The 26,283-nt window shown below is 39.9% G+C and overlaps 1 protein-coding gene and 1 long non-coding RNA gene across 3 annotated transcripts in view; one reads left to right on the plus strand and one right to left on the minus strand.

Moving 5' to 3' along the window:
- Positions 1 to 25: 25 nt before the first annotated feature.
- LOC133554287 (major histocompatibility complex class I-related gene protein-like) lies at positions 26 to 20,280 on the minus strand. 2 transcript variants are annotated; one of them, XM_061902833.1, is made up of 8 exons: positions 20,083 to 20,280; positions 10,445 to 10,711; positions 6,802 to 7,080; positions 6,412 to 6,720; positions 6,150 to 6,240; positions 5,974 to 5,991; positions 2,449 to 2,507; positions 26 to 2,019 (listed from the first exon to the last, which is right to left on the minus strand). In XM_061902833.1, exons 1-5 carry the CDS (start codon positions 20,135 to 20,137, stop codon positions 6,155 to 6,157), a joined length of 996 nt encoding a protein of 331 aa, XP_061758817.1. In that variant the 5' UTR covers positions 20,138 to 20,280; the 3' UTR covers positions 26 to 2,019; positions 2,449 to 2,507; positions 5,974 to 5,991; positions 6,150 to 6,154. The 2 variants fall into 2 exon arrangements, with proteins under 2 accessions (XP_061758817.1, XP_061758818.1); XM_061902834.1 differs by having other exon boundaries at positions 10,445 to 10,694; positions 20,083 to 20,232.
- LOC133554289 (uncharacterized) overlaps positions 14,324 to 26,283 on the plus strand; it is a 28,036-nt gene continuing 16,076 nt past the window's right edge. Inside the window, exons 1-2 of the long non-coding RNA XR_009807089.1 lie at positions 14,324 to 14,774; positions 21,912 to 22,044. This is a non-coding gene — a long non-coding RNA (uncharacterized LOC133554289). The remainder of the gene's footprint in view (positions 14,775 to 21,911; positions 22,045 to 26,283) is intronic.

Here is a 26,283-nt window from a genome sequence, read left to right on the forward strand (position 1 = left end):
TCTAAAAATAGCAACAATTCACAAATCCTTTATAAATATATTTATTGAATAATACTTCAACAAAATATGAATGTAAGTTCATAAACTGTGAAAAGAAATGCAACAATGCAATATTCAGTGTTGACAGCTAGATTTTTTTGTGGACATGTTCCATGAATTTTGATGTTGAAGATTTCTTTTGTTGTGAATAAATGTTTAGAATTAAGTTCATGAATCCAGGTGGATCTCTGTTACAATCCCCAAAGAGGGCACTTTAAGTTGATGATTACTTCTATGCGTGAAAATCTTTATTCATAATTGAATCACTTTTTTTATTTTTCAACAAGTTTTTAGTTATTTTGATATCTTTTTTTCCAAATAGTTCAAGAAAGACCACTACAAATGAACAATATCTTGCACTGCTATACAATTTAAAAAATCCGAAACTGATGACATAGTGCTGTATTTTACTTCGTTATCTCTTTTTTTCAACCAAAAATGCTTTGCTCTGATTAGGGGGTACTTGAATTAAAAAAATGTTCACAGGGGGTACATCACTGAAAAAAAGGTTGAGAACCACTGATTTAGACAGTGCTTTAAACGTGGTCTGTGTCGCCCCCTAGTTGTAGGATAGGGTAACTGCTGTGTAACAAGACGTATTAACAGGGCGAAAGTTGAGCTGGCGAATTATATCGTCAAGCAGAAACATTTTTGCAAACAAACACTCGGTTTAGGCTACATATAACACATCATAGGCTTTTTAGCATTAATAGCTGTTGTTTTTTGTAGTTACCTGCATGAATAACTTGGCTTTTATTAATAGTTCAGGCGGACAGCAATTGTACATAACACTGCATGAGAGAGTGGTAATAACGGATTTCCTATTGGGCACACCCTAGTGGTGTGTTCAAAAACTGCAACATTGAAACAGTCATTTTATCAAATGATCTACGTCAGAGATGCGCGGATAGGCAATTATATCATCCGCATCCGCATCACCAAAGTCGTCATCCACCTGCCGTCCACCCGAACCAACTTTTTATCAGGACCGTAACCGCCCGCTGAAATATATCAGAGGTTGGGCACCTTTACCACCCACAGAGCCATGTAGAACCTGTTTCACAGAGTAACGAAGGCAATTGGAGCCGCTTACGTTCACGCGACTATCCAATAGCGTTCATCCTGATGACAATAATATGGTCATGCTGTGTAACCATTACCTTTGGCACCTTTTGACAACATGAACGAATCGATTGTTGGTCCAGCAATATGTCGTGTGGAGCTTCCACAAATACACTACAAGATTGAAAGGCATACTGGGTGATACAGAGTACACTGATGGTTGTGATATAAACAACTTTAACACTTACTAATATGCGCCACACTGTGAAGCCACACAATACAAGATTGACAAACACATTTCGGGAGAACATCCTCACAGTAACACAACATAAACGCAACAGAACAAATACCCATAAGCCTTTGTATTCATGACACTTCCTGAATATATTTTACACCCCCGCCCACCTCACCGGACAAACTCGGACATGGGAAGAGTTTGGGGAAGCCTTGGAAAATGACTTCCAGATGGCTTCGAAGCAATTCTGGACCACCATCCGCCGCCTCAGGAAGGGGAAGCAGTGCACTGTCAACACCGTGTATGGTGCGGATGGTGTTCTGCTGACCTTAACTGCGGATGTTGTGGATAGGTGGAAGGAATACTTCGAAGACCTCCTCAATCCCACCAACACGTCTTCATATGATTGTTTGGGAGGTGCATAATGTTTGGCCAAAGAATTAGAAGTGTACGAAAATGAAAATGCATAATTACAAGTATACTACTGTTACAGTGCAAGTGATCCCACCATAGGGGGCAAAAACATTTGATCGTAACTTGATTTCTAAGACATAAACTTAAAAAAACAAGAGACTGTTAAACACGAGGAGCAGTTTGATGATGAGCAAAACACATGTCCTTCTCGTCTTCAAGTGTGACCACGCTCCTCAGTAGTCGCTATCTGTCCCAGTGCACAAAAGATCCTGGAGGAAAAGCATGACAGCACAAGAATCCAAGTGTTAGCTGAAAGATGATCTTGGATACGTAAACGGTCCATGTGAGCTCGTTCTGGGTGATATGTCCTAAACATAAAATCTCAGATTTTTTCACAAGAAAGTCGATTTAGGATTTTTTTTCACCTACTTTTAAAGAAAGGAAAAAGTTTGTTATGCTGCCGCATGTTTTGAACAAACATTGCAGCGTGCAGTCAGTTGTTCCAGATCCGTTGCCGCAAATCTCAACTACTGACAACACTTTTCTTTTCTTTGGAACAACGTCTCGCTCTCGTTAGTGTTAGCATTAGCCATGTTTTGCTAAGTGTGAATCTCCGCTAAAGAAATGAGGGTGGAACACATTTTAAATCTATTGCAACAAAAAACTCAAATATATCGGCAAAGTGTGAGATAACTTACTGTGTTCCGACTGCTTTCATCCGTAGAGTTCTCTGAGCACTAAGTACCATCGTCACCAGCTGTCAGACAAACACAAACGCACCGTGACCTCAACGCCTCACATTTTGTACCTTTTACTTCCTTACAAAAGTATGAAGAGTCCAGAACTTTTATGGTAGTCAGAATGCTAACTGGCTGGTAGGGCATCAAATACTCATGTTCCCCACTGTATATCTAGAAGGTGCATCTTCACTTATATCAGATCTCTGATGTGTGACTCCATTGGTTGAGAAACATCAAGAAGCAGAGTGGTGCACTTCTACTTCCTGTCAATAGTTAGATATGTGACACGTTTACATTGCCTGCGTGTCAGCAGGTCACGTGACTCGGGACAGAGTATCTTATCATCCATCCATCCGTCCATTTTCTACAGTACATTTTAATTAGGGCTATGAAACGATTAACATTTAAATTTAAAATCAATTATGATTTTTCACATTCTTCCCATAGTTAACTCATAATTAATCAAGGTTAATCACAGATAGTTTTTAGCTTTAATAAGTCTACCTTACACCAGTGGTTCTCAAACTTATTTTCACTAAGTACCACCTCAGAAAACACTTGGCAACCACCATAATGACCAGCATTAAAATACAGTAGCGTCAAAGAGATTTTATTTAACAAGTATATTTATTATTTTTGGCCACTAATGTTCCACATAGCTTGAACAGTAACACTGTGTTTGAATATCAGTGAATAAAACATATCACATCATTACAATATTTAATTGATTCTTTGGCGAACCACTAGATGGAGTCGTACGACAGCTTGAGAATCACTGCCTGAGACAGATGATTGTCAAGATTTGAATACTGTCAACATGGGACTGGATAATTTTTTTTTTTTTGCACATGTTTGTTATGCATTATGCTTTTTAAAACAGCTTAACACAAACACTTCACACATGCACACCACTTCTGACTCAGCCACACGTACTATAAATAACTATTATACTATAGCATAAAAAAGTGCCTGGGTCAGCATGTCGAGTGTGCTTTCCTTAGATTACCGTTTAGTATCATTACTCCACAATACTGATTGGTCGCAGAATTAGGGGTGTTGACACCAAATTTGCAATTTCTGTGTAAAGTTTGTTGTTGTTCGTAGTGGGATGCGATGAGGACTCTGCTCACAGCGGAGGCAGATGGCTTCGGTCTTGTTGGGAGACCCTGCTGTGGGGCTTTGGATAATTTTGCCATTTAGTGTGTCCTTTTCTTTGTCCGTTTCTGCGCCGTCCTAGTTCCCGCAGCATCTGTGTGTTTACCGCACTTACGGTGAGGGCTGATGGTCACAAATCAGGCAAAGGGAAATAAAAAGTGCTGTTAAAGGAGATGAGCGTTAACTCGTTACTTTCCCTTTAAATTTGACAGCTCTAATGTTAACCAATACTAGTACCAAAACATCCAAAAGCGGCAGTTTTCCTTTTCGCTATACAGTAGGGTCGGTAACGATAAACTGGTTTGACTGGCTATCCAGTTTGACAAGTGAGCGATTCGGTTGAGTCGGTAGCAGTCACCTCATACAATCAGAACCAGCTGTGAATCTTTAGATTAATCGATTAACCGACCAGGTGTTGCACGAGACTATCAATCAGTTGACAGGGGGATGCCTCTGGATCAGCCCACTGGGGTGGTGGTTTCTCTTTTTAAAAATCGGAACCAGAGGGGGTGTTCCAACTATCATGGGATCACACTGCTCAGCCTTCCTGATAAGAGGTGTACTGGAGAGGAGGCTATGTCGGCTAGTCGAACCTCAGATTCAACAGGAGCATTGTGATCTTCGTCCTGTGGACCAATTCCTTAGGGGTGCATGGGAGTTTGCCCAATCAGTCCACATGTGTTTTGTAGACTTAGAGAAGGCATTTGTCCATGTCCCTTGGGAAGTCCTGATGAGAGTGCTCAGAGAGTATGGGGTAGGACATACCTGTATGACCTGCAGTAAGTCGAACCCATTTCCAGTGAGGGTTGGACTCGGGCAGGGCTGCCCTTTGTCACAAATTCTGTTTACACCTTTTATGGACAGAATGTTTAGGCGCAGTCAGGGCGTTGAGGGGATCCGGTTTGGTGGCTGCAGGATTATGTTTCTGATTTTGCGGATGATGTGGTCCTGCTGGCTTCATCTGGCCAGGATTTATGGCTCTCATTGGATCGGTTTGCAGCCGAATGTGAAGCGACTGGGATGTGTATCAGCACTTCCGACTTCGAGTCCATGGCTCTCGCCCAGAAAAAGGTGGAGTGCCGTCTCTGGGTTGGGGAGGAGATCATGTCCCGATTGGAGGACTTCAAGTACCTCTGGGTTTTTCTTTTTCATGTGAGGAAAGAGCTGATTGTGATATCGACAGGCAAATCGGTGCAGCGTCTGCAGTGATGCGGACCCTTCATCGGTCCTTCGTGGTGAAAAGGGGGCTGAGCTGGAAGGCAAAGTCTCTCAATTTACTAGTCGCTCTATGTCCCTAACCTCACCTATGGTCATGAGCTTTGGGTTATGGCCGAAAAGACAAGATCATGGGTACAATCGGCCGAAATGAGTTTCCTTCAATGGGTGGCGGGGCTCTCCCTTGGCGATAGATTGAGAAGCTCTGTCGGTCAGAAGGCCCCTCGAACGCCTCGGAGTCCCCGGGAAGAGCTGGACGAAGTAGTTGGGGAGAGGGAAGTCTGGAATTCTCTGCTTAGGCTGAAGTCCCCCAGCAACCCGGCATCCGATAAGCGGAAGAAGATGGGTGGCATTTTTATATTATCTTATCAAAGAAACATGTTTATTTAGATAGTGTTTTTTGGTCCATGTCTAAAAATAGATATATTTGATATGTGATTCTGTTGTCGTTTTACTTTATCTTTGCCTTAAAGCATTTTAGGGATATACGTATGTGGTGTTTTACACATTTGAAAATACTGTAAGCATGTCACTTTTATAGAATGTTTTTTTTTCTATATTTGAAGATGAATGTGCCAACAGTGTTTTCATTCATCAGGTTATTTGTATCCTCATGACATTCCACTAATCAGTTGATTGTTCAGTTTGTTTTAGAAAACGTTTGGCCTCTCAATAGAGTAGTTTTCATCAGTTTATGCTCTTAAACTTAGCTTGGACAGATCTCGGCTGAGCACTTGGTGCCAAGGTCCTAACTATTCATCAAACATGAGGAGGAGCGGATGCACAGGAAAGAATGCTTTTGTCCTTTTGTGGCATAAAAAAGAAAGTGTCCATCAACAAATGTTAACCATAGAATGGAATCATTCATACACCCTATCAAATTATTCAGTTTTTAAAATATAACTTTTTTAAATGGCATGGTAACCCATGTATCTCGATGAATACGGATTCGTCCATCACTAAGAGATGTCCAACCCTACTATCCGGTAAGACGAAGGGAAGATTTTCAGGCTAAACTTTTAACAAACGTCCACATCAGACTTCCATACGAGTGATGCTTCACCCCTGCTTTGTTTATGGCGGCTCAAAGAAAGGAGAATATGATTGACTTACCAGGTGGAACATAGTTGGCTGAAATGAAAGACAGACAAGATGGCTTAGACTTTTGTCCTTACATCACCTTTCTATGTGAGTGTGTGATCTCTCTTTGAGGATCTTGGAGTGTTTGTTGGCACCTTTGCTGCCTGGAGGAAAGCACCAACTCACAAAAAAAGAAGTGTGACCCTCACCTTTTTTATTTTTGTGACGTATGGCGACTATGACAATGACAATGATAGCGAGGATCACTGCAGCGACCGCCAACGGTGACCTTCACGTTGTCTGTTATGAGCAAAAAAGCATGAAGAGGAAAACTAAATGAGTACTTTGCATGCATGCTATCAATATCCAGCATTGTTCTTGTGACATGGATCAATAATGGTGGAAGTTCTGATAAAATTCAATGTTCTTGATTTGAGGATGTAATAATTCAACTCAATGTGTTCTCCTCACCTTCATCGCTTGCGTTGCTCAGGATGCTTCTTCTCTCCAGCTTGGTGACCAAGTCCTCTTTGACACCAGACAGCTGAAACACACATTCGTACTTCCCCTCCACTTCGGCGGTCACATCCACATTCAGATCCACTGTCATCTGGAAGGTTCCATCGGGGTTTGGTAGGACTTTTCCGTGCACCACGTTCTCTTGGAGATCCTTGCCGTCTTTCCTCCAAAACAGTGTTGCACTGCTGGGGTAGAAACCTGTCGCGAAGCAGCTGACCGGAGAGGACGGCGTCTTCTGGAGGAGAAACACCTTTGGAAGGTCTGCATGGGAAAGAGTGTAGGTTGTAATGTTACTTATGTTCCTACAGAGGGTGGGCTATCAGCGTACGTCATGTGGTTTACCTGTTCTCATTAGTACGTCTCTACCAAAGTTCACATACTTTTTCAAGTTTTGAACGCAGATCTCAGTGTGGTAAAACTTTAAGTATGTCATAAAAGCTTGATCATGGTCCAACGTGTGTTTCATGGGGAAGGCTTGTGGTTTTGCTGCAGTCCATGTCCATGTCTTGGTATCTAATGCTAAAAAATCTTCTCCATCATAACTGGACTGTCTCCAACTCTTGATTTCATCAGTTTCATCATTCCATTCACAGCCTTTCATCCTCTGGTAAATGTGAAGACCTGGAAGAGTAACACAAAGTGTATAAAATGGAGTAAGGCTTAATCACCATCAACCCACATGCACACATACACAATTGTGTCTTTAAGAGGTCATACTATGATTTTTCTCTCCAATTACCACACTTCCTTGTGTTCTACATAGCCTGTAATGATGGTGCTTTTTGTCAAACTTCGGATACATTTTGCTTCACAGACCAACTTCTAGCCCCTTTCTAAGTGTCTCTTGAAAACAAGTTGTTTTGGGGGCGGCCTTCTTAGATGCACATGCGTATTGCTACAAAACACAAAATATAACCAGGCAGTTCTTACTTCTTCGCATGAGGCTGGAGGTCTGTATAGTGACCAGCGCCCTCATGTAACAAGCATGAGTGCGCACAAAAATCTGCCCTGACATTTGGCCTTTTGTGCCCTCAAAAGGTTAAGGACACGAAAGGACAAGTGGCCTTGCCCCTAAAATGACGACATTCCGGGCCTAGTCCTACCCTAATTTGTGTGTACACCACCTGCTCTCTCCTACACATCCCTTTAAATTACTCCCCTTTAATTGGTTATGTAAGTGTCTGACAGGTTATTAGTCATTCTATTACAGGTTGACGCACCAACATCTGGAATAGATACTCCTGCTCCAAAATGTTCTTATACCGGGTCCTTCCATCCGTCTGTATTAATATTTAAGAAACTATAGAATCTCATTTTCACATACCTTTCAACCTGGACACATTATCAGCTTCTTTCCACCCTTTCCTTCTTTCTATCAATTCCATGTTTTCCCTTGGTCTTGGTAGAATCCAAGGGAGTACATCTGCCCACACTGAAACTTGGTTGTACTGGCAGAGAGCTAGTGGGCAGCCTAGGACGCGGAAGGCTACCGTGGGTTGATTGATGGATTGATTCGATTCATTTCTTAGAGGTAACGATTCAATTCAGAAACAATTCTCGATTACAAAAAATAACAAACGTGTTAATAACTTTCGATGCCAGTACTATGATTACCTACGTTCCTCCATAAAATACATATAAAGATCTTATCAATTTTTATATTACTTAAAAGAAAACTGTTTTTAATACAATTCTACCCAATCATTTAATAAAGTTAAATACAAATAAGGCAAAAATCCAACAATTCTCTTCTCTAAAGTAAATGTTAACAGCAAATATAGATCATCTATATCAACAATATGATTTGTCTGAATGGCTGTACAGGAAAACATAAAAAAGTAAAAATTACAATAGAATTTTTAAAAATACATTTGATAATTTTTTTCATCGATTAAGAATCATTACAATTAAGAATTACAATTAATCTAATTTTTTATTTTTTTTTGACAGCTCTACAGCTTATTTTTTGGTTTTCAAGTGTGATTTAGTTGTGTGGCTGCATGTAGAAATGGCGCCATTGAAGTGCCAGCAGGTTACATAAAACTTCCTGGCTACATTATACGTGCGTAGGTTGAGGTGGGCGGGGTTTGGTGGTAGTGGGATTGTATAATGTAGCACGGAAGAGTTAGGGATGCATGGGATACTGGGTATTTGTTCTTTTGTGTTTATGTTGTGCTACAGTGCGGATGTTCTCCCAAAATGTGTTTGTCACTCTTGTTTGGTGTGGGTTTACAGTCTGGTGCATATTAATAAGAGTGTTAAAGTTGTTTATATCACAACCCACAGTGTAACCTGTATGGCTGTTGAGCAAGTATGCCTTGCAGTCACTGACGTGTGGTAACGGCAACCGCACACTAAGCGTAACCAATCGGCACGTTGATAGCATGGCCGTGACGACATGTTCCAGAGGACGCTAAAAGCATTGACTTCATGATACGCCCTCTATATTGAGGTATGAGCATACTTGCCAACCCTCCAGGATTTTCCGGGAGACTCCCGAAATTCAGCGCCTCTCCCGAAAACCTCCCGGGACAAATTTTCTCCCGAAAATCTCCCGAAATACAAGCAGAGCTGGAGGCCACGCCCCCCAACATTGAGTCAGACCTGACTCAATGTTGTGACCCTCTTAAACAGGACTATACTGCCATCTACCGTACATAGAATAGAATGTAAATATATTCTACATTTGTTCTGAAGCCCACAGTAAAGAGACGTTACTTCATCACGTCGCCTGGTTATTGACTCCAACCCAATATATTACACCGTCAACGAGCAAAATGAAGAAATACGCTTGCAAGTTCCAGAACGATTGGAAACAAGAATTTCAGTTTATCCAGGAGAGTTCGAAGGAGAAGGCGTATGTTGCCTGTAAATTTTGTAGAACAGACTTCTCCATTGAACACGGCGGCCTAACGGATATTCAGGCATGAACGGTCAGCGAAGTACAAAGCGTCCGCAGCGCAGCATCGTTCACAACCCAGTACTATGGCCCACCTCGCAAAATGAAGACCTGATGGTGTATCTTATGCTGAGACCATTATGGCTATGCTGATAGCTGGAAGCAACATCTCGTTCTCATTTCCGGATGTCTACAACAAATCCGTGAAGGATATGTTCCCGGATTCGGAAATCGCTCGCCAATACGCAAATGGAAGAAAAAAGGTTACTCAAAAAAAAGTAAGTGTTGTTGTTGTTTTTTTACTAACCAGCAAGCACAGTACAGTTAGTAGAACAACTGTGTTTTTATTACTGTGTATTTGACAGGTGCCGTCGGAAATTCCACTTTCTTTTGTTTATATGTATAATAAAATAAATATATATAGCTAGAATTCACTGAAAGTCAAGTATTTCATATATATATATATATATGTATATATATATATATATATATATATATATATATATATACATATATATATATATGAAATACTTGAGTTGGTGAATTACACGCCACCCCTCTTAACCACGCCCCCGCCCCAACCGAGCCCCCAACCACGCCTCCGCCCAACCCCCTCCCCTACCCGCCCCCCACCTCCCAAAATCGGAGGTCTCAAGGTTGGCATGTATGGGTATGAGTGAAAATTTGAGAATATCTGTCCCGGGAGATTTCTGGGAAAGGCACTGAAATCCGTAAACTTCCCGGAAAATTCGGGGAGGTCGGCAAGTATGCAGCTAAGCCAAATCAGAGTGATCAAGGCTGCGGGTTGCCGACCCCTGATTTAGGCGAACAAGCAGGACAACATACCTTCAGTGCCACACTGTACAATGTCCACCTGCTCACGTGACCCAACACACAAATCAAGAAAACAACAAACCATTAACAATATGGCTTCTTCAGCAGCTGCCAACATGCAAGACAAGTGAGTTTTGATAACTTGAGCTCTCTAAGTGTCAGTCATGTGTTTTTTCTACGTCATTATGGATGCCCACAGACAAGTGCAGTAATGTGTGGTTTTTTCAAAACATCAAACATTTATGAACAAACCTTCAGTGTGGTTGAAGCGCTTCTGTAAACTTTCCAAGTCCTCTTTGTCCTTCACTTCACTGCGAATACCTAAATTTGTCTGCCACAAAAAGTGCTCTGGATCCACCGTTGCAAATTTCTTCATCCATTCTTGTTTGGCTTCTGCTTTCCTTGTGTTGCTGTCATAGTGACCGATCTCAATGTCATCAATATAAGCCACGACCACATAATCTGGGAAGTTTGTAATTTGAGAGGACGCAGTGTGGAAATACTGGAGCGAGTGAGTCACTGACAAAAAAACAAAACAAGAAGAGAGTTTAATCTTTTTAGAATATCAACCATCTTGTAATATGAATATTTAAGTCAACTCTGCCCACAGTCGGGCAAAATTCCAAAACAAGTGCAGTTCCCCTTTAAGACCCATCGTTGACAATCATTATGAGGGACAGTAACTTTTCTTTTTTTTAGGATTTTTAAGAGATAAAAAAAAAGCTTGAAACACACAGCTAATCGGACTCATAGCTGTAGCCTTCAAAACAGTGGTCTTGCACCATGGACTCGGTTTAATGTAGGCATTTAATTTCAGGGACCGGAATTCCACTTGTTCCAGATGAAAATAGGTGCATGAAAAGTACAAGTCACTGTAATGCTGAATTAGTGGGAGACCTGGGCTAGTTTCTTTGCAATGAGATCCCCTGCAGAATGCAGATGGAAATCAGCCTTTGGCTACAATCTGTCACATTTATATTTTATATGTTCATTCATGTGCATTGTATGTCACAAAGTTAAAACAAATAGCAATGTTCTATGGAGTTTTATTGTATATCTATAAACAAGCTTATTGGTGTGTCCAGACAAACAGGCGAAAGTTAAAACGGAGAAAATGCCTTTTTTATAAATAATTTAATATTTCTCTGCAGCCCGGTAGCTATTGCGTCACAGACCGGTACTGGTCCCCAGACCTGTGGTTGGGGACCACTGCTCTAAAACAACTTCAAATTATTCATAACAATATGTAATACGTTCAATATTTACCGTATTTTGTCATTTTAATCATTGCCAGACTGATTTCGTCCGCACATTTATTTCTGTTTCCATTGCAATGCAACTTCTGGCAACAAATGTGTGTTTGTCTTCTAATCATGACAGAATTGATACCAGACAAAGAAGACAACTATTTTTGGACAAACAAGAACAACCTTATCTTTTTTAATCTGAATATACTGAGGATGAACTGCTGCTTATAGAAACAAGCACAAAGGAAGAGTGAAATGTTGGAGCAGACGGAACCCGATAGAGTGAGTTCGGCGTGACTTGACGCTGCAAATTTCGACAGTGCTTACCCAAAATAAACCGGAAAAAATGTCCCTGGCCAGCTGAACCAAACGCACAAATGTCCATCGAGTGAGTCACTATACTAATGATCATGATACCCGCAGCACGTCATGAGTGTTATTACAACTACAGTACATACGCTGTCTGGCTAGCTGTGTACAAACCACCTAAAATAATACTTTACAGATACTGTAATATGATTGTTCATGTTTTTTACTCAGAACAGATTGATGTCCTCCTGCAGTGTTGTGTATTACAAACTCAAAAGCGTTTTGTGTTGATGTAGAAGCTAGCTTATATTTTGCCTTTGGTTAGCTTTTTCGGCTTATACCATGGCGTAACGTCCTCATGGTGAAGTGTTAGTACGCAGTGACGTGCGGTGAAAGAAATATCAGGTGAAGCACAGATATTTTTGAATTTTTATTTTATTTTTATTTTTTTAACTTAAATTCATATGTGCAGCTCTAATCACTGTTAATTTAGTCTGCACATTAGAGTAACAGTAAAAAGAAGGGAGTTATTCGCTTTCATAAAAATGTTATCATAATAATATTATGATATGATAAATGGGTCCAAAACGTATTTGATAAAGTTATTATTAAATACTTTTCAGGACCATTTGCTTGTGACAAAATAAATCAAGTATTGTGAGTGTATATTACCTTTCTGTGTTTGTATCTGAATCAGCAATAGCTATTCTCCAAGAAAATGTACTTTGTATGATCACATTCATTCTGTCTAAAAGTCCAGTTTAGATAAGTATTTAATCTTGGATACAGTATATAATCCTCCATATCGGCAGACACATTCATTTAATTAAATTTCATTCCAAGCAATAAAACAATATTTTTTGCGTCTGACAAAAAAACACCCACAAATGCTGGCTTACTCGAATAAAAATGCCATTTTTGTTATACATACAGTTTTGTTTTCTTATTTTAAAAAGATAAAAATAGGCAGGCTTCAGCTAGAGAGACATGTGTCTGCTAGCTAGAGCGCCCCCACTTCTCCCAGTGTAGCAAGTGAGAGTACTGCTGAGGCAGAGAACTGCCAGTTGACAATATATCGCCCCCTACCTCGTGGCAGAGGTACTTGCTGCCTCATGGCCTGCCTTTTCCCCTGGCAACAAGCACGCTCCCCCTCGCACGCACACGCTCAATACACACTATGTGTAGCCGCGGGGGCACCACGTGACGGAATTTCCGCGATTTTGACCATGAAAATTATCAAAATATACAGGAACCACACCAAAATCCCATAGAAAGCATAGACCAAAAGAGAAATCCATCCATCTTCTACCGCTTATTCCCTTAGGGGGTGCTGGTGCCTATCTCAGCTACAATCAGGCGGAAGGCGGCGTACACCCTGGACAAGTCGCCACCTCATCGCAGGGTCAACAAAGATAGACAACATTCACACACTAGGGACCATTTAGTGTTGCCATCAACCTATCCCCAGGTGCATGTCTTTGGAGTACCTGGAGGGAACCCACGCAGTCATGGGGAGGACATGCAAACTCCACACAGAAAGATCCCGAGCCCGGGATTGAACCCTGGACTACTCAGGACCTTCGCATTGTGAGGCAGACGCACTAACCCATCTCACACCGTGCTGCCCCAAAAGAGAAATATTCAAACTTATTTTATTTTATTACTTTGTTTTTGAACATTTCATGGTTAAGCCACCTGGTGGCAAGGTGATGCACAGTTTATGAAAGTTCAGAAACTGTGGGGAAAAAAATACAAAAAATGCAATATTCAGTGTTGACAGCTAGATTTTTTGTGGACATGTTCCATAAATATTGATGTTAAAGATTTTAATTTTTTTGTAAAGAAATGTTTAGAATTAAGTTCATGAATCCAGATGGATCTCTATTACAATCCCCAAAGAGGGCACTTTAAGTTGATTTTTACTTCTATGTGTAGAAATTGTATTTATAATTGAATCACTTGTTTATTTTTCAACAAGTTTTTAGTTATTTTTATATCTTTTTTTCCAAATAGTTCAAGAAAGACCACTACAAATGAGCAATATTTTGCACTGTTATACAATTTAAAAAATCAGAAACTGATGACAAAGTGCTGTATTTTACTTTATCTCTTTTTTTCAACCAAAAATGCTTTGCTCTGATTAGGGGGTACTTGAATTAAAAAAATGTTCACAGAGGGTACATCACTGAAAAAGGTTGAGGACCACTGCACTAATATCATTGAGCAGATATGGCTCCTGTATCTGCAAATGTGTCTATAATGTACATTAGGTGCCACTTAAATAGGAATAAGCACCATATTGGCAGCAAAATTATATATAGAAAATAATAATGGGAGAGAGAAAAAAATAAAATAAAATAGATAAATAAATAAATGATGATGATAATAATAATAATAACAAGTAGCCCCTGGTAAGTGTTCGTTTCAAATTGAAAAAATTAGATAAAATAGAGAAATAAATATTCCAATTTATAATATTTAAGTTAGTCATAACTTTTAAGGAAGAAGAGAAAAAAAAATGTCCTCTTCAACGTGCTTTTGGTCTGAAACACCTTCCATACAAAGTCATCTTCCACTAACCTGAGGGAGCGATGCTTTCGTCATAGAAGTCCTGGGCTTTTTGTGGAGAATCAAAGTACAAGTTTTCATTTCTGAAGCAGACCTGGAGACGGGCGGGATGCAGCAAGCGGAACTTTATTCCTTTCAGGTAGAGCATATTTTTGACGGGGTTGAAAGCAGCTCGTTTCTTGGCCAAAGCAGGGCTGATGTCCGGGTAAACTCAACTCGGTGCCGCAGTAATCCAGTTTATGTTGTCTGGCCCATCTGAGGACTTTTTTTTTCTCCTGGAAACGGAGGAATTTATTGATGAAGGTCCGCGGTTTTCCGGCGCCAGCATCCAGCGGTCTGGGACCGAGGGAGCGGTGAGTTCTCTCTATCTCCGGCGGGACCGGTTCTCGAGGTCGTCCACTCGTTCCAGGAGCACCGTAGTTTGGGACTGTAGAAACTTCACAGCGGCTTCCATCTCGGTGAGTTTTTCAAAGTTTTCACCCACTGTGACTTCGGTTTGAGTCAGACGGCTATACATGGGTTTCCGATGGCATCACAACCGTCCCACAATTCCCTTGTCCGCCACTTGTGTGTCAAAACAAACACTAGTAACCAAGGACGCCTCCGTGGTTATTTTTGTGAGAAATGGGTCACACATTTTTTTGGGGGGGGGGGCCCGTGTAAACCGCGCCAATTCAGGACAAAGAACAACAAAGTACTACGATATCCCTAAGGTCATAGTAAAACAGGGAAAAGAAACCGAGCGACTGTCGACAGAAAGGCGCAACCTGTGGCCAGCTAGAATCAATCGAGTGGGATTTACCCCTGATCCAGCAAAACGACATTATAAAGTTTGCTCTGATCATTTTGTAACAGGTACTTTGAATTATGTTGCTCTCTGTCTCGGTGATAAAATGTGTTATGGTTAAAATAGATATTAAAACGGAGGAACTACTGTGCTTGTGCTTGTACTTAATAACGCTTGACGTCTGACGTTGTTGTTGCACAAATATAACCTTCCATAAATAATATAGGCAATCTCCGCTTATTTTTGGACGATTTTATTAAAATTTGTATGAATTAAATCAAGATACCCTAAACTATGCAGTTGCATAGTTATAATCATCCATCCATCCATTTTCTACCGCTTATTCCCTTTCGGGGTCGCGGGGGGCGCTGGCGCCTATCTCAGCTAGAATCGGGCGGAAGGCGGGGTACACCCTGGACAAGTCGCCACCTCATATAGTTCTGAAAATACTTTTGGGTACTTTTTATCAAGTGCTTCTGGACGATAGTCTTTAGCATATCCTGGAATCAGAGAAAGTAAGACAGGCTTAATTTTTCTTTTGGATTTTAATTCTCTGTACAAGTCTGACAGTTCATCTTGTGTCCCCTTCTGTACCTCCGGTAGTCTCCTCTGTTTTAATGGTGCTGGTGTATCTCCAAATACGATTGCCTTGTCTAGCTCTCTCTTGATTGTCTTGGCGGATGTGAAGTTAATGTCCTATATGGTCTTGTACCCAACTTTCTTGACTGCAGATGGAAGTAGCCAGTAAGATTTTTCCTGTGTGACTGTGGTGTTGTCCCGCATCTTGACGCTCGCTTCAATGGCAAACAACAATGCAGAAACATGTGAACATATTTCGCCAATGCCTGCCATACACGTACAGTGTCCTGATAAAACACGACCCATCCATCCATCCATCTTCTTCCGCTTATCCGAGGTCGGGTCGCGGGAGCAACAGCCTAAGCAGGGAAACCCAGACTTCCCTTTCCCCAGCCACTTCGTCTAGCTCTTCCCGGGGGATCCCGAGGCGTTCCCAGGCCAGCCGGGAGACATAGTCTTCCCAACGTGTCCTGGGTCTTCCCCGTGGCCTCCTACCGGTTGGACGTGCCCAAAACACCTCCCTAGGGAGGCGTTCGGGTAGCATCCTGACCAGATGGCCGAACCACCTCATCTGGCTCCTCTCGATGTGAAGGAGCAGCGGCTTTACTTTGAGTTCCTCCCGGATGGCAGAGCTTCTCACCCTATCTCTAAGGGAGAGCCCCGCCACACGGCGGAGGAAACTTATTTCGGCCGCTTGTACCCGTGATCTTATGACCATAGGTGAGGACTGGAACGCAGATCGACCGGTAAATTGAGAGCTTTGCCTTCCGGCTTAGCTCCTTCTTCACCACAACAGATCGGTACAACGTCCGCATTACTGAAGACGCCGCACCGATCCGCCTGTCGATCTCACGATCCACTCTTCCCTCACTCGTGAACAAGACTCCTAGGTACTTGAACTCCTCCACTTGGGGCAGGGTCTCCTCCCCAACCCGGAGATGGCATTCCACCCTTTTCCGGGCGAGAACCATGGACTCGGACTTGGAGGTGCTGATTCTCATTCCGGTCGCTTCACACTCGGCTGCAAACCGATCCAGTGAGAGGTGAAGATCCCGGTCAAATGAAGCCATCAGGACCACATCATCTGCAAAAAGCAGAGACCTAATCCCGCGGTCACCAAACCGGAACCCCTCAACGCCTTGACTGCGCCTAGAAATTCTGTCCATAAAAGTTATGAACAGAATCGGTGACAAAGGACAGCCTTGGCGGAGTCCAACCCTCACTGGAAATGTGTTCGACTTACTGCCGGCAATGCGGACCAAGCTCTGGCACTGATCGTACAGGGAGCGGACTGCCACAATAAGACAGTCCGATACCCCATACTCTCTGAGCACTCCCCACAGGACTTACCGAGGGACACGGTCGAATGCCTTCTCCAAGTCCACAAAGCACATGTAGACTGGTTGGGCAAACTCCCATGCACCCTCAAGAACCCTGCCGAGAGTATAGAGCTGGTCCACAGTTCCACGACCAGGACGAAAACCACACTGTTCCTCCTGAATCCGAGGTTCGACTATCCGGCGTAGCCTCCTCTCCAGTACACCTGAATAAACCTTGCCAGGAAGGCTGAGGAGTGTGATCCCACGATAGTTGGAACACACCCTCCGGTCCCCCTTCTTAAAGAGAGGAACCCATTACCCGTCTTCTCTGATATGACCCATGGCACCAAACACGGATCAGTTGATCTCTGAGAGTGACGAACACAAGAACACATTTATCTTCCATTGTAGCCAGTTTCATTTCCTGTACCCATTAACACACAAAGTAATTGTACGCTTCGAGCGACGTGTAGCCCTTGAGCTCATCCAGAGTGTAGGCACTAACATTGTTCACCAAATAGTTGACGATGTCGGGGTAAGTTATATCAGGATAACATTTCAAGTCCGTAGTCCATTTGTGCTTTCCCATCTCATACGGATCTTTATCGCCATCGCCTTCCATTTCTGTAAATACCTGGCTTTGCAAACCCCATCTAGCGTCTGTCTGTAGGGAACTTTTACGACTTCTTTCAAATTTCCCGAAGTGGACGTCATTGTTGCTGTAAAAGTGTGGAAAAATATTTAGAAAACTGCCGCAGACGAGTAAACCAAGTTTTGACACACAAGATGGCGGCTGCCACGAAGGATTATGGGTAATCGCTGCTAGTAGGAGTGAGCAATATTGCAAATTTGGGTATCGATACCGATCCGATACCATCCAGTATCGCCGATATCGATACCGGAAGTGTCGACATCTGATGGGGGGGGGGGGGGGGGGGGGCCTTCGGGGTATCGATACTTTTGAAAAACAAATTTGTACTTTTGCCTTTATTAATGGATTATGATGATAATACAACGGGCTTCATGGTGCCAGAGGGGTTAGTGCATCTGCCTCACAATACGAAGGTCCTGCAGTCTTGGGTTCAATTCCAGGCTCGGGATCTTTCCGTGTGGAGTTAGTATGTTCTCCCCATGAATGCGTGGGTTCCCTCCGGGTACTCCGGCTTCCTCCCACCTCCAAAAACATGCACCTGGGGATAGGTTGATTGGCAACACTAAATGGTCCCTAGTGTGTGAATGTGAGTGTGAATGTTGTCTGTCTATCTGTGTTGGCCCTGCGATGAGGTGGCGACTTGTCCAGGGTGTACCCCGCCTTCCGCCCGATTGTAGCTGAGATAGGCGCCAGCGCCCCCCGCGACCCCAAAAGGGAATTAGCGGTAGAAAATGGATGGATGGATGGATAATAATACAACACAGGACGACGATTTAAGTCAAATACTAAAATATTTATTACAAAAGTGATATCAATAGCAATAAAGTAATGCAAATAAGGTGCAAACAACTACTGAACCTGGCTTGTCGCCTCAAAACACACAAACACTTAAGGTAAATAACAAAACTCTAGTTATTGAACAAAGTTGTAAACATGAACACAAAACAAAAGAAGTGAGGAATTCAAATAAAAAAGTAATAATATCAATTACAACAAAGTAAGTAGTGCAAATAAGGTGAAAACAAATACTGAACTTGGCTAGTCGCCGCACAACACACAAGAACTTAAGTAAAAAAGAAAAACACTAGTTATTAAACAGTTGTAAAAATGAACACAAAACAAAAGAACTGAGAAATTCTTATCGTTATTTTAGTGCAATAAAATACTTTACAGTTTACAACCAAGACATTAAGTCGCACTGGAAACGCACGCGTGTGTGTGTGCGTGTTCGAGTGAACCTCGGAGCGAATTATACTGATGTTGTTGCTCGAACGCACCAAGCGTCATGTTAATTGTATTTATTTTATTTGAACTTTGGTTGAAGATGACTTTTTAAAGTGTTTTTAAATCTCGTTCGCGACCCATCACTAGGGAGGAGGGTGGCGTGGCGAGGAGCGCTGCGCTCACTTTTTTTTTTTAAATCGGAGTGATTCGCTTAATTTGGTGAAGTATCGATACCATCACGCCAGTGTCGATACGATACCGATACTCACTATCGATGCTTGGTATCGATACGGACAGCCCTTTGCCGACAGCGGAAACCTATCTATTAAATGTCTTCACCTGTTGTCCCAATGAATCGACTGACTGCTTCGGGGACTCAGTCGACTGTTGAATCAGAAAAGTCACATCAGCCTTGAAACAATCGCGCTGTTTATTGAGGAGAGCCTCGATGTCGTTCTTGGTAACTGGGTCAGATTGGCCGTCGAGTTCGGCTCTCTTGTCTTCCGACCCTGAAGCTGCTGCTGCTGCGGCCGCCATGTTAGCTAGTTCAGCTGAGACACTATCTGCTCGAGTTGTTGTCGATTTTGTCTTCAAGTTGCTCATTGCGTCGCAATAACCACAGTATTTCGCACAAAAAAGGGTGCGTCAGCCAGGAAAAAAACACCTTAAAGTAGTTAGACTTAAAGAGTAAGTAAAAAGTTTGACGTGTTGTGCCGAATTATGCGCCCCCTGGCGGGCTGTGGGCATGACTCGGCACAACACCGGAAGTTTTTTTTAATTTATTTTTAAAGTGATTTAGAAGTAGAATGTATTCTTCCCATTAGCTGCATTGTAGCCAACAAAAACAAGTCGATTTTTACATGTTAGACTGCAAAAAAAAAACAACTTTTGTCCACTTGTCTCTCATGATTGTGATCGATGGGCAAAATTCTAAAATAAAAAAAAAAGTGCAGTTCCCCTTTAAAGTATACTTGATATCACAGAAAATACATTATTTGTATACACATGTACTGCATATCATTGTTTATTTATTATTTGTTTGTATTCCCTTTAAAAAAGAATCCCCCAAAAAAAGGACTAAAATGCACTTGTTCATAACCACTCATGTCGGGTCGAAGTAAACAATGTCAACAATAGTCATGAAAATAAAACAGTGTCATAATAAGTTTAAATTTAATCATTTTGGAATAATAGAATGGACTTACCAGGCAGCGTGCGGTGCATTTGCACAATTAGCATTAATAAGAAAAGCATGTTCATGATCTGCTGTCACAAGTGCAGAATGAAAATATTTGTTAGTGAGCAATTTAGCAAGATAAAGAAAGTGACAAACTTATATGGAGATCGCTGTTGTTAAAACTGTACACCACAACAAATGTCAATTGACTTCCTCAATGTGTTCACATCCGGTAATGTCATGGCCACGCCCTACTTGGAGAATATTGAAGAATGCTTCATGTAGAAAAGGAGGCGGAAAAATATTTATTAACACACAAGGAATCTGACTTGGTATGCTGTGCTCTCTTGTTAATGTAAAACAATAATTTTAAGAATTAACTAAAAATACAAACAAGTACTTAAATAACTAATATGTGCAAGGCATTACTTTATTTACGTGCCTCTTTGAACATAGCGTCTCTTTCACCAACTCTGCACCCTGTGAGGAGGGTGATTTTGAGCCGGTGCCATTGCGTCATGCTGTAATGTTTGTAAATTTGACATGTGAGTCAATCCAATCCAATACACTTTATTTATATAGCACATTTAAACAACAAAATGTTTCCAAAGTGCTGCACAATAATATTAAAAACAACATTCAAATACTATCTTGAGCTCCACCAATGACTGAATAAAAACGATAAATAATAATACATAATTACATATACAACCACTATAAAAACAATATAAAATAAATATGATTAAAAATGGGTCTTAGGAGAGACTTAAAACACTCCACTGTGGGAGCAGTTCCAACATGGAGGGGCAGAGTGTTCCAGAGCTTAGGGGCGACCTCAGAGAAGGCCCTGTGTCCCCTAGTTTTAAGTCTGGTCTTGGGCACCCGGCTCTCGGACCTCCGAGCGCGCGCAGGATTGTAAATTTGGATGATGTCTGAGATTAAATGAGGTTCCAGTCCATGTAAAGCTTTGAAAACAAAGAGCAAGGTTTTTAAAATCAATTCTAAAATGAACAGGGAGCCAGTGCAAACTCTGAAGAATTGGGGTTATATGCTGGCGTTTCCTGGCCCCTGTTGAAAGTCGTGCTGCCGCGCTTTGGACTAACTGCAACCGGTAGAGAGCTTTTTGGCTAATGCCAGCATAAAGTGCATTGCAGTAGTCCAGGCCACTTGAAATAAAAGCATGCACGACTTGTTCAAAAAGGTTAAAAGATAAAAACGTCAAAGATAAAAGATAAAAACTAAGTCAGTGGCTTAGCATCATACCGTATGTTTGTAAATCTGACTAGTAAGTAAGTGCCTCCCCAACCTCAAACCTCACTGCACGTCACTGAAATCTAGCATTTATAAATCTATGTAGAGTAAAGCAGCTCTAACAGTTAAAATTGGCGGTTTAGCTCGGTTGGTAGAGCGGCCGTGCCAGCAACTTGAGGGTTGCAGGTTCGATTCCCGCATCCGCCATCCTAGTCACTGCCGTTGTGTCCTTGGGCAAGACACGTTACCCACCTGCTCCCAGTGCCACCCACACTGGTTTGAATGTAACTTAGATATTGGGTTTCACTATGTAAAGCGCTTTGAGTCACTAGAGAAAAAGCGCTATATAAATATAATTCACTTCACTTCACTGTTTAGTCATTCATGGATGGAGGTCAACTGTACATTGTGTCAATCAGCAGTTGGCACTTTGATCCTAAATTTGGCGACTTTCAAATCCTTTTGGCGTCTTTACTCAATTAAACAACGCAGAACAAAAGTGATTTGAATCGAAAATAAATAGAAATCAACAGAAGAATGTTCGTTTGCATTTCGCATCAAACTTAGCTTTATTTATTTTAACTCCCTTTTTATGGCTCCTGTAAGACGATGACGTCATCTGGCGACTTTCACAACAGCCAATAGCTACTCTCCTTACTGAGGAGGTCATGACAGTGTTCAGCACCAGACCTCCTCCAAGCACCGCCTCACCATTTCCACAAAGTGGAGCCAAATTCAAGTGAGTAAGGTTGATATTCCAAGGCTTGTATTCTGGTTTAATTAGTTGTTTTCTCACTAAGCAGGGTTTTACAGTATGATTGATGTTGATTATGAACGTGTTGAAAGGTGTTCTGTCGAGTGACATGGTCTACTTTTATGCTAGCAGTGCAGCAGCAATATTTATGTCTTCATTCAGCTAACTTTCACCCATATATGTGTTTATTGTGCTTGTTACTAGTGATCGTTTAACTAACTAACTGTGTGTTTATTGTGCTTGTTACTAGTGATCATTTAACTAACTAACTGTGTGTTTATTGTGCTTGTTACTAGTGATCGTTTAACTAACTGTGTGTTTATTGTGCTTGTTACTAGTGACCGTTTGACTAACTATCTGGGTGTTCATTATGCTTGTTACTAGTGATCATTTAACTAACTAACTTTTCATTGTGCTTGTTACTAGTGATCATTTAACTAACTAACTGTGTGTTTATTGTGCTTGTTACTAGTGATCATTTAACTAACTAACTGTATATTCATTGTGTTTGTTACTAGTGATCATTTAAGTAACTAACTGTGTATTCATTGTTTGTTACTAGTGATATTTTAACTAACTAACTGTGTTCATTGTGTTTGTTACTAGTGATCATTTAACTAACTAACTGTGTGTTTATTGTGCTTGTTACTAGTGATCATTTAACTAACTAACTGTATATTCATTGTGTTTGTTACTAGTGATCATTTAACTAACTAACTGTGATCATTGTGTTTGTTACTAGTGATCATTTAACTAACTAACTGTGTGTTTATTGTGCTTGTTACTAGTGATCATTTAACTAACTAACTGTATATTCATTGTGTTTGTTACTAGTGATCATTTAACTAACTAACTGTGTTCATTGTGTTTGTTACTAGTGATCATTTAACTAACTAACTGTGTGTTTATTGTGCTTGTTACTAGTGATCATTTAACTAACTAACTGTGTATTCATTGTGTTTGTTACTAGTGATATTTTAACTAATTAACTGTGTTCATTGTGTTTGTTACTAGTGATCATTTAAGTGACTAACTGTGTGTTCATTGTGTTTGTTACTAGTGATCATTTAAGTAACTAACTGTGTGTTCATTGTGTTTGTTACTAGTGACCATTTAACTAAATGTGTGTTCATTGTGTTTGTTACTAGTGATCATTTAACTGACTATTTGTGTGTTTATTGTGCTTGTTACTAGTGATCATTTAACTAACTGTGTTCATTGTGTTTGTTACTAGTGATCATTTAACTAACTAACTTTTCATTGTGCTTGTTACTAGTGATCATTTAACTAACTAACTGTGTGTTTATTGTGCGTGTTACTAGTGATCATTTAACTAACTAACTGTATATTCATTGTGTTTGTTACTAGTGATAATTTAAGTAACTAACTGTGTATTCATTGTGTTTGTTACTAGTGATATTTTAACTAACTAACTGTGTTCATTGTGTTTGTTACTAGTGATCATTTAACTAACTAACTGTGTGTTTATTGTGCTTGTTACTAGTGATCATTTAACTAACTAACTGTATATTCATTGTGTTTGTTACTAGTGATCATTTAACTAACTAACTGTGTGTTTATTGTGCTTGTTACTAGTGATCATTTAACTAACTAACTGTGTATTCATTGTGTTTGTTACTAGTGATATTTTAACTAACTAACTGTGTTCATTGTGTTTGTTACTAGTGATCATTTAACTAACTAACTGTGTGTTTATTGTGCTTGTTACTAGTGATCATTTAACTAACTAACTGTGTATTCATTGTGTTTGTTACTAGTGATATTTTAACTAACTAACTGTGTTCATTGTGTTTGTTACTAGTGATCATTTAAGTGACTAACTGTGTGTTCATTGTGTTTGTTACTAGTGATCATTTAAGTAACTAACTGTGTGTTCATTGTGTTTGTTACTAGTGACCATTTAACTAAATGTGTGTTCATTGTGTTTGTTACTAGTGATCATTTAACTGACTATTTGTGTGTTTATTGTGCTTGTTACTAGTGATCATTTAACTAACTGTGTTCATTGTGTTTGTTACTAGTGATTATTTAACTAACTAACTTTTCATTGTGCTTGTTACTAGTGATCATTTAACTAACTAACTGTGTGTTTATTGTGCTTGTTACTAGTGATCATTTAACTAACTAACTGTGTTCTTTGTGTTTGTTACTAGTGATCATTTAACTAACTAACTGTGTGTTTATTGTGCTTGTTACTAGTGATCATTTAACTAACTATCTGTATATTCATTGTGTTTGTTACTAGTGATCATTTAACTAACTAACTGTGTTCATTGTGTTTGTTACTAGTGATCATTTAACTAACTAACTGTGTGTTTATTGTGCTTGTTACTAGTGATCATTTAACTAACTAACTGTGTATTCATTGTGTTTGTTACTAGTGATATTTTAACTAACTAACTGTGTTCATTGTGTTTGTTACTAGTGATCATTTAAGTGACTAACTGTGTGTTCATTGTGTTTGTTACTAGTGATCATTTAAGTAACTAACTGTGTGTTCATTGTGTTTGTTACTAGTGACCATTTAACTAAATGTGTGTTCATTGTGTTTGTTACTAGTGATCATTTAACTGACTATTTGTGTGTTTATTGTGCTTGTTACTAGTGATCATTTAACTAACTGTGTTCATTGTGTTTGTTACTAGTGATCATTTAACTAACTAACTTTTCATTGTGCTTGTTACTAGTGATCATTTAACTAACTAACTGTGTGTTTAGTGTGCTTGTTACTAGTGATCATTTAACTAACTAACTGTATATTCATTGTGTTTGTTACTAGTGATATTTTAACTAACTAACTGTGTTCATTGTGTTTGTTACTAGTGATCATTTAACTAACTAACTGTGTGTTTATTGTGCTTGTTACTAGTGATCATTTAACTAACTAACTGTATATTCATTGTGTTTGTTACTAGTGATCATTTAACTAACTAACTGTGTTCATTGTGTTTGTTACTAGTGATCATTTAACTAACTAACTGTGTTTATTGTGCTTGTTACTAGTGATCATTTAACTAACTAACTGTGTATTCATTGTGTTTGTTACTAGTGATATTTTAACTAACTAACTGTGTTCATTGTGTTTGTTACTAGTGATCATTTAAGTGACTAACTGTGTGTTCTTTGTGTTTGTTACTAGTGATCATTTAAGTAACTAACTGTGTGTTCATTGTGTTTGTTACTAGTGACCATTTAACTAAATGTGTGTTCATTGTGTTTGTTACTAGTGATCATTTAACTGACTATTTGTGTGTTTATTGTGCTTGTTACTAGTGATCATTTAACTAACTGTGTTCATTGTGTTTGTTACTAGTGATCATTTAAATAACTAACTGTGTGTTCATTGTGCTTGTTACTAGTGATCATTTAACTAACTAACCGTGTGTTCATTGTGTTTGTTACTAGTGATCATTCAACTAACTGTGTTCATTGTGTTTGTTACTAGTGATCATTTAAATAACTAACTGTGTGTTCATTGTGCTTGTTACTAGTGATCATTTAACTAACTAACTGTGTGTTCATTGTGTTTGTTACTAGTGATCATTTAACTAACTAACCGTGTGTTCATTGTGTTTGTTACTATAGTGACCATTTAATTAACTATTGTGTTTGTTACTAATGATCATTTAACTAACTCTGTGTTCTATGTGTTTGTTACTAGTGATCATTTAACTAACTAACTGTGTATTCATTGTGTTTGTTGCTAGTGATCATTTAACTAACTGTGTTCATTGTGTTTGTTACTAGTGATCATTTAAGTAACTAACTGTGTGGTCGTTGTGCTTGTTACTAGTGATCATTTAACTAACTGTGATCATTGTGTTTGATACTAGTGATCATTTAACTAACTAACTGTGTGTTCATTGTGTTTGTTACTAGTGATCATTTAAATAACTAACTGTGTATTCATTGTGTTTGTTACTTGTGATCATTTAACTAACTAACTGTGATCATTGTGTTTGTTACTAGTGATCATTTAAGTAACTAACTGTATTCATTGTGTTTGTTACTAGTGATCATTTAAGTAACTAACTGTGTATTCATTGTGTTTGTTACTAGTGATCATTTAACTAACTGTGTTCATTGTGTTTGTTACTAGTCATCATTTAACTAACTAACTGTGTTCATTGTGTTTGTTACTATTGACCATTTAAGTAACTAACTGTGTATTCATTGGGTTTGTTACTAGTGATCATTTAAATA

The sequence above is a fragment of the Nerophis ophidion genome, linkage group LG06 (assembly GCF_033978795.1).
Source record: "Nerophis ophidion isolate RoL-2023_Sa linkage group LG06, RoL_Noph_v1.0, whole genome shotgun sequence".
In the NCBI taxonomy this organism is placed as follows: Eukaryota; Metazoa; Chordata; class Actinopteri; order Syngnathiformes; family Syngnathidae; genus Nerophis; species Nerophis ophidion.

Coding starts and splice junctions, on each gene's coding strand:
- LOC133554287 (XM_061902833.1), bottom strand. CDS start 20,137: ATGAACATGCTTTTCTTATTAATGCTAATTGTGCAAATGCACCGCACG. Junction 6,721..6,801: donor AGACGTACTAATGAGAACAG/GTAAACCACATG, acceptor TTTCCCATGCAG/ACCTTCCAAAGGTGTTTCTC. Junction 6,241..6,411: donor GAGCAACGCAAGCGATGAAG/GTGAGGAGAACA, acceptor TGCTCATAACAG/ACAACGTGAAGGTCACCGTT.